At 27.0% G+C, this 9200-nt stretch overlaps 1 protein-coding gene across 1 annotated transcript; it reads left to right on the top strand.

Moving 5' to 3' along the window:
• The first annotated feature begins 7638 nt into the window (after window positions 1–7638).
• LOC107013920 (bZIP transcription factor 11-like) lies at window positions 7639–8764 on the top strand. The gene has a single exon (XM_015213797.2). The coding sequence runs from the start codon at window positions 7792–7794 to the stop codon at window positions 8401–8403; it is 612 nt and encodes a 203-aa protein (XP_015069283.1). The 5' UTR covers window positions 7639–7791; the 3' UTR covers window positions 8404–8764.
• The last annotated feature ends 436 nt before the right edge of the window (window positions 8765–9200 follow it).

Genomic DNA, 9200 nt, shown 5'->3' with positions numbered 1-9200 from the left:
CCGGAGTCAAAAGGGAAAAAAATTGAGTAAACTTTTTAAACGGGCAACAAAAAATAGATTGAAACTAAAAGGGTAACATTTAGACGGAAGGACGATGCCATAAAAATTAATGGAGGCAGGCATAGTGTCCCATGCGCCTTACAAGGCGCAAGGAGACCTGCTACTTGTAAGTCGCAGGTCAACCTGTGGCTTACAAGGCACACGGAACCCTACGCCTTACTGGTCAGTATTATAAAAAAAATTAGTCACTTAAAAAAAATGTTTTGGTAACTAGAAAAGAAATGTTTAGTCTTTAGTTGTGTGAAAATTATTCAGGTTTAAGTTTGAAACTTATTAATACTATTGTTACGACTATTATATGTGTGATGCAGACACTATTACTGCTTTCATTGAAAGGTAACGGTCAAAAACTCATACCTTTCATATGTAAACTGGTGAAACAATAACTATGCATGATATAAAAGTTATGTTCGGTATGGTTGTTGATAGTACATCCATTCTTCTAAAAGAAATGTCAAATCCATAAATTTGACTACTAGACAAAATTTAATTTATAATTTGATCAGTTAGTTTTCTTCAGAAATTACTTTCGAGGGTATATGATTTTTCATCCTCATTAATTAATTATATAGAAAATTCAAATGAAATAATCGATAATTTCAAACATAATATAGTTGATAATATTAGTAATAATACTAATTAATAAGCTCCAAACTTAAACTTGAATAATTTTCATAATACTAAAGACTAAACATTTTTTTTCTAAAGTGAATAATTTTTTTTAAAAATACTGACAAGTAAGGCGCATGGCCACATGTGCCTTACGAGACACAAGTTGACCCACGAATTACAAGTAGCAGATCTTCTTGCAAGGCGCATGGGGCACTGTGCCTTCCTTCATTAATTTTCATGGGGTCACCCTTTTGTCTAAATGTTGTTCTTTTGCTTTCAAACTTATTTTTGTGTTGTCCTTTTGGAAATTTCATTTAATTTTTTGCTCTTTTGGCAGGACTTCGAAAAGTAGAGTTGTGGATTGGATTTTTGGTTTTCTCCAAGTATATAAATTGGGAGAAAAAAATAGTGATTTGGGTTGGATATAGTGTTTGAGGTGGACCATGATTTGAAACTTGGTAAATTCTAATATTTTTAAGTTATTAGGTTCAAACAGTTACATATATTATCACTTTTAATATTTTATATCATATGTTATTGAAGATACCATGAGATACTCATATCCCTTAAAATTAGTTATCTACACAATTAAATCATTCACCCTTCAAGTTTTCATGTTAATCAATGCTCGCTCTCTCTCTTTCTCTCTCTCTTTTTATCCACCGTGAATTTCACCATTAAACCTTTAAATTGAAATCTGAAACAACGAAACAACAATTTGAACTTTGTTTAATCTTTTTCAAAGTCATGTATCCGTGATAAATTTTATTATGTTTTGTCTTCTAGCTTTTAAAAGTTAAAGTAAGATTTCTTTGATTTAGAGTTCTCTTTCATGGCTAGTAATTTTTCAAATGAGAAGAATGTTTATTTATTGTTGCTTGAAAAGGCAAATAAATCTTAACGAGGAATACGATAAGAAAGGGGCTTTTTGGATCAATTGAAATTATTGATGTATCTGGCATATTATTGATGTATTTCGTCACATTATGAAGTTAAGATTATATGTATCTATTTTTATATCAGTGTATTTAATTAAGTATATCTGAATAATATACTCATGTATTAGAGATTTACCATGTATCTGATACATTATTGAGTTAAGATTGTATGTATCTAAATTTTTTTATCAGTGTATCTAATTAAGTGTATATGTATCCAATAAAATATACACATGTATTTGAATAATATTTCGTGAATTCGAGTTGAGAAGTCTAAACTTTGTTGAATCGCTAAAAAAAGAGAAGGGGTTTGATTATTTTGATTTTTAAAGAGTTGTAATATGTCATATCCTCTAAAGTTGTTGAAAATGATTTTCTCTTTAATTAATGGCTTATTTACTTGTTCATTTTGACTAATCAAGAAAGAACAAATTTTTTTCCCATATTATATTCTCATTTAAACTTTTTCTGAAAGTTTCTAAGTTTTAATTCATCCTCTTTGAAATCATATTTAATAAGGGTAAGATTGTAATTTCACTATCTTAATTATTGTTATCTTAATATATGTGTCTTTTTTAAAGTGAACAACTAAATAAAGACAAAGAAAATACAAAATTTAGACTAGACTTAAATAAACACTCTATAGTAGCATATGAGAAATAGAATCAAAATGTTGGAAATTATATTTTTACCCAACTTTTTAAATCTATTTCTCATATGTCACCAGTATCTTTTTATCATAATTTAAAACTATTTTAAGAGTCTTTTTTCCTTTTAAAAGCTAATCAAATCTACTTATGATAAATATAAAATAGCAAATAAATTAATAGGGTTTAAAATAGTTCATAATCATAAGAATATTTGCATAGTTAGACACTTTTTTAAGTTCTTTTTCTTTTGTGAGAAATGTGAATGTGGTCAAAAATATGAAATTCTAGAAGCCGACCCATGTTTGAATTTTCTATTAAACTATCATACAAAGTGCAATGGTTCAAAATTGATATCGATTCTTTTAAGAAACGAATTTAAAGTTTAAATTTTTAATAAATATATGAAATGGATGCTCTAGATCTAAAATTAAATTAGAAAAAATATGTAATTGATTAATATTAATGTCATTACACATGTAACAAACTGAAATCCTCCGTATATTAATAAGAGTACCAAAAACATTGTTACAACTTTAAGGTTTTAATCAAAATAATTAAATTATCAAATTACAATGGAAATATAGAAATAACAAGTAAATAAAGATATAGATAAGAATAGAGATGAGAAACACTCCAACATTTTACTTGGCTCAATCTCATTCACCACGTTTAATTATTCATAGGCCTTTATAAAACTAGTTTAGTTCGCAACAACACACTTTGCGAAAAATAAAATACAATAAAAGAAATTAATTTTTATATCCGTGTATATATATATATATATATATAGCTTCTAATTGAAGATAAATTTTAGATTAGTATGAAATTATTATAAGAGCTTTTGCTTTATTAGCCGGCCTGCTAATATGCTTGCTAGACATTTTAAATTTTTATATGACAGATTAATAAATTATTTCATATTCTATTAAGTTGACTTACAATGATAAAATAAGTATTTATTATGACAATTCGATAGGTTCATTTAAAAAAGAAATAGAATACTAATATGTTTTATATATAAATTATATGGCAAAGTCCGTTACATTTGGTTCGATTATATTCTTTTCATCCAATTTATATAGATACTTTTAGCGATAATTAACATTTTTTGTAAATGTTCCGAAAATCTAAAGCGACATTAGATCCAATGAAAACGATAAATATCAAATTTTTTTTTTTTATATATATATATATATATATAGTAAAGAAGGTATTATGAAAATATTGGAGAAATAAACAATAATGGTAAATAATATGATAACTAAGCAAAGAAAATAGGTAATCGTAAAAAAAATTGAAGATAGATAACAAGAGAGCTAAGAGAAAATGAATATTATTGCTCTACTATTATTATTGGATTTTAAATTATGAGAATGAGAAATGAAATGTTCTTCTAAAAGACAACAATATTAGAAAGAATGAAGTTTAAATGACACATTTTTCACATTGAATGGGTTGTGATTATTTTTCGATAAGATATAGTAACACATGTTTATATTATTTTTTGTTAGTTATAAATAGTGAAATTTTTTCTTATATTTCCATATCAATTTTTTTTCAAGATTTCTTCTGCTTATTTTCCTACAAACAAAAATATAAAATAATATTTGATTTATTACTGACTTTTAATTCAATGAAGTTATTGATTTTTGAGATGCCGTTACATCAATAACAAATATATATTTATGTTATCATATAAGGAAATAATACATATTACCTCAAATACAATGAAGGGATAAGTCTTTTCAGAACACATTAAATTTTGGGATCTCCAAAAATTTTATATATAAAAAATTTTACTTTGTTCTTTAATTTATTTTAAAAAATAAATTACAATTTCTAAAAATAGATTTAATCCTCATCTTTATATTCTGCTAGTGCTCAAAACCTAGATAGATGGAGTGAGAGAATATTCATAAATATCATAAATTAAAGCTGAAACTCGTGTCGTTTCTCCATATAACCAAAGTCTTTTTGAATGATTTGTTGAAGAAAAAGAATGTTTTTTTCCAGAATAGACAAGACTAACTTCTTTAATATACCTGCTTAATTTATGATGATTAAAAGAATAAAAGTTTTGTATGTTGTCTGCCTCAAGCTAGCCATTTGCGTACACACAAAGAATTTAAATTCTCTTCTTATCAAAAGCTCCTTTAATTTCCTTGATTCCTCATTAATGGTTGAGGGTTTCCCTCTAATATTTATTTAGATTTCAACTTTATTATTAGAATAATTAATTAGATTTCTAGCTATAAATAGGGTTTTCTTCGTCGAGCCATATAATGTTTGGTGTATAATTAAGTGATGTATTAACGTGGTTTGAATGTTTGATAAATGGGCCCTGTAATGCTGATTTCATTGAATTTATCTAGTTTTGATAGAATTATACACGCCACAATTATAGATGAATTGTTAGCATTAAAAAACAATAAGTATGTTGGGGTTAGTAGTAGTAGTAATAATAGTAATACTAATAACCGTAATAATAAAGGTTTACTTCCAATAATCATCTTTTTTTTAAAAATAGTTTTTTCTTAAACTATTTGTTGATTTAAAACATATGTAACATATTATATATTAAAAGGAGTATGTATATTTCATATTCTCATTCTTCTAAAACTTTAAATAGGGAATTAATAGGCTTTTAAAGAGTGTCCTAGGGTTGGCCTATAAGAAAAAATTAGGTCAAGTATTTCGAAGCTTTTTCAAATCATTGACAGTTATTTTATGAAATTATATAGACAAAGCGTTATTTGCTTCAAGTTAAATTAGATTTAATATTTTTTTAAAATATAATATCATTTATTAAATTTTAATTCGGATTAAATTTGCTATATTGTATTGTTCATATTTCAGATATTCAATATCACTTCTGAACGTGAGGGTGACATTGAGTCTCCTGATTGATTTTTTTAATATAATACCACTTATAAAAATAAACTCTATCCTAATTCTTGTTAAATTGTTTATTTGATAGTGTCCATGTTTTAATATTTAGTACTATTCCTAAACATGAGGTTGGTGTTGACTGTTAAATTAATAATTAATTCTTTAATTTACTATTACTTGTCAGAATTTAAAATATAGACCATCAGTAAGAAAATAGAATCCTATAAAGAAAGAATATTCGACATTAATTTATGTTTTCTTCACAAGTCTTACTTCTTTATATTAGACAATAATTTATGTATTTTTCACGAGTCTTACTATAAAATTCTTAATTTGCGTAGGTATAAAGTATTATACTTTGAGTGGTTCTTTCTTAGTGCTTTTTTTTTTTTGGTTATTTGTTTATTACCCCACTATTTTGGAGAATAGTCAATGAGATAAAGTAAATATTCAAGGTTGAAACATAAATAGTATACTGCGTTAGAATAACGATTAGAAAATACGAAATTAGCAATGGATAAATATCTATAGTTTAATGGTTATGCTAATTTTATTTAGTTATGAATTAGATTTGAATTATATAAAAACATTCAATTATCTAGGATTGTATTTGTGTTAAATTAATTAAAAGTTACCGATATATTTTATAGTTGATTTCATGTTTTTTTGTAGCAAATGAAGATTGAACTTAGTCTTTCTTGTATATTGATAGTAATTAAATATGAAATCTATAAATATTGTGAAATAATTATATAAAAAAAATATAGATCATAGTAATAATTAACAATTTAATTTTTTTTTAAAAATAAAATATTTAATTAATTTTTAAAAATTAAACAGCACCACGTAAAATCGCTATCGAAGAGTGTAAAGGATAAGCACCAAAAAATAAATTCTTATGCACAACTTAATATAATATACTTTATTATTTGGATTTACTTACCCACTTTCTTAAGAGATTACCAAAGTACATTATCACTAACAAACAACAAATTGATTAGTAATAGTGTTTAGTGGGGAAGGCCCTTTAGAAAATTCTAATGTCATTTATCTCCACTAGTTGCACTTTTATGTGTTTTTTGTTGAAGTATAATAATATTATAGACTAAAGTAGCCGATTTTGAAGTTGGAGTAAGATTTGACCTCAAGAAATTATATTAGGAATCTTGTGACCTAATTACAAATCAAAATTAATTAGTACACCACTTTTATTTTCCTTGACACTTCTCACGATAAAAATGATTGAAAGATAAAAAGGGTGTGCATGATTAATTAACACACTCTTAATACGAAAAAAATTAATTTCTGATATAAAAAATTATTGTACAAACCAACTAATTATAAATTTTCCTTCTATTATTTAGTCTTTGCACATGTTAATTGTTTACTTCAATTCTATGTTTACACCAAATCAAATTTATTTATCATGGTAATATAATGATAAATAGTCATCGTCAAGTGATACATATATATGAATTATCTAACAAATATATGGATTGTTTTTATAAATTTAATATAATTATTAAGCATAAGTAAAAGACTTCCTTCTAAGTTTATTCGTAATATCTGTGTAAGACAAGAGAGAGTTGTCCAGATAGTAAATATTCTTCACTTTCATTTTAAAAATTGTGAATTTGAATTTAGAGAAAAAAATTGAAAGCTCCAAGGATGGGGTATTTTTTTAAAAAAATAAAAAAATAAATGTGCAACTCTTTTCTAGTTGCACTCTGTTTTTTGAGTAGAATAATGTAAGCTTAAATCGTTTTGAAATAGGATGAAAAAATAATATAACATAAAAAGGTAAGATCAAAATGACCAAATCACTTATCAAATACTCCACTCCACTTTTCACTCACAATGGGAAAAAAACAAAGAAGATGATTGACATGATTTATTTATTTTTCATTAGATGATTGACATGAATAGTGCATCGAATTTATAGCAAAGAAGATTATTGAAGTTTCAAATCTCCAATATTCTTTACACTTTTTTGAAAATTTTATTTATTACAATTGATTGTTATTATTTTTTGAGTGTATGCTAAATCATATATAGTAACACAAGATAAGTCTTACTTAACAAGTTATATATTAGAAGAAATTGTAAAATCCTCCTTTAGTGAATATTATTTAGAATGCTTGATCTTGTTGACTGATATATCCATTAATGAGTTAAAGGTTTGAATTAAGCTCAATATCTATTTCTTTTCTAGTGGTATTAGAGTTAGGTCTCGTCCAATTAACTCCTAAATTAATCTAAATTTGATTAATAATATGAAATATTTAAATTGAACAAGTCAATAGGGAAATGACACGTTAGCACATGATGGTTTTCTTCATGACTAAGCTTTAACCCTCTTGGTCCCAAGGAGCTCATATCACACCAAATCTTCTTTTAATTTTAAGTAAAATAGAAAAAGTAGGTTTTTTATTTATTGGTACAAAAAAAAGTAGAATTACTTGTTACTACCCCACCCAATAATGCCACCTGACTCAAAAGTCAAAAGTTGTTATAAAATGACAAAAATACCCCTAAAAACACCCCTTCCCTCTTCCCCTTTAAATACTACACTCTTCACCTAGTTTCATCCCTTTTCTCCTTCTACCTTCCCACCCACCCCCTCTATAAGAATTTTTCCGATCATGTTGTCCACTATTCTGTCCTCCGACGGGCTTTTTCCGAACACCTTCCCTTCTTTTTACGATGATTTCACTCAATGGGATTGCACCGAACCGACTTCTACATTCCCTAAACAAGGGGTAGAATTGGTATTTTCACCAACGCAATCCCCAACCCCTGAACCGGTAATTTCACATGACTCCGGTTCAGGCTTTGACAAATCTAAACCCGATTCACCTAACGATAGCCCGAATTCTGGGTTTGATGATTCGGCTGAGCGGAAACGAAAGCGTATGATATCGAACCGTGAATCAGCCAGGCGATCCCGCATGCGTAAGCAAACACATTTGGAGAACTTGAGGAACCAATCGAACCGGCTTAAACTTGAAAACCGGGATTTAACGAACCGGATTCAGTTAATAACCGGTCATTACCAACTAGTCGAGAGAAACAACGAGATGCTACGAGCCGAATCGATTTTCCTACAAGAAAGACTCAAAGGCATACGTGACTTCTTAATCACAAGACAACTTCAACAGCAATTGTACAATTCCGCCTTTGCATGGCCATGCAATAATTTATACGTGGAACAAAGACCACATATGATTAATCAACCAATAATAAATCATCAATAAAATATATTTTGTGAGAGGGAGCATCTTCGAATCTATGTTGTTCAAACATTTTAAAAATGTTATCATATCTGATAAATTTTTAAAGAACATCTAAACCACTATATACCTCAAACATGGACGGATAGATGGACCAAAAGAGATTTCTTTCTCATTCTCTATCTATTCCTTGTAAATTAGAAGATGTTAATAGAATAAAATCTCTATAGACTCTAGGATTTTTTGAGGTTGTGGGAAACCAAATGGTGGTTTCATTTTTTAAGCAAAAAAACCAGTCATTATGGTGTGTACTACAAGACTTTATGTATTGTCTAATTTGGCTTTATTCTATAAATTATACTAGTCTTCTTTTTTTGTCTTTATATATTTTATAACGTTGCATTTCAACTATAGCATAGTTTACTTTTCTACACTCTCAAATGTGTATGTCTCTTAAATCATTATTGCGCCTTCATTATTTTTTGTCCAAATACAAACACATATATATGGAGATTAAGTTTTACTTACATATATTAGCAGATAAAGAATATGAATTCATATTGTTGAATTCCAGTTATTCGATGTTCGATATCATTATTGGAGTCTAACAATTAATTTATATTTGTGCATTACAATATCGATTTTTAAGATTGACGTTTTCAATATGATTTTTTTCATTCTCAGGACTCGAACTCGAGATCTCTAATTATGAAATAATCTCAACCATTCCACCATAACTCATATCGATAAACTACTTTTAATCGAATGTATCATTTGTCATACACTATTCGAAATAGAGGGTTTTTCCATCGAAATATATA

Source organism: Solanum pennellii, chromosome 3 (genome assembly GCF_001406875.1).
Source record: "Solanum pennellii chromosome 3, SPENNV200".
Classification (NCBI taxonomy): Eukaryota; Viridiplantae; Streptophyta; class Magnoliopsida; order Solanales; family Solanaceae; genus Solanum; species Solanum pennellii.
Note: the sequence above shows the minus strand (reverse complement) of the source record. Positions and strands in the feature narration are given on the sequence as shown.

Bases quoted from the DNA above. Each gene is read 5' to 3' on its own strand.
- LOC107013920 (XM_015213797.2), top strand. From the start codon at position 7,792: ATGTTGTCCACTATTCTGTCCTCCGACGGGCTTTTTCCGAACACCTTC.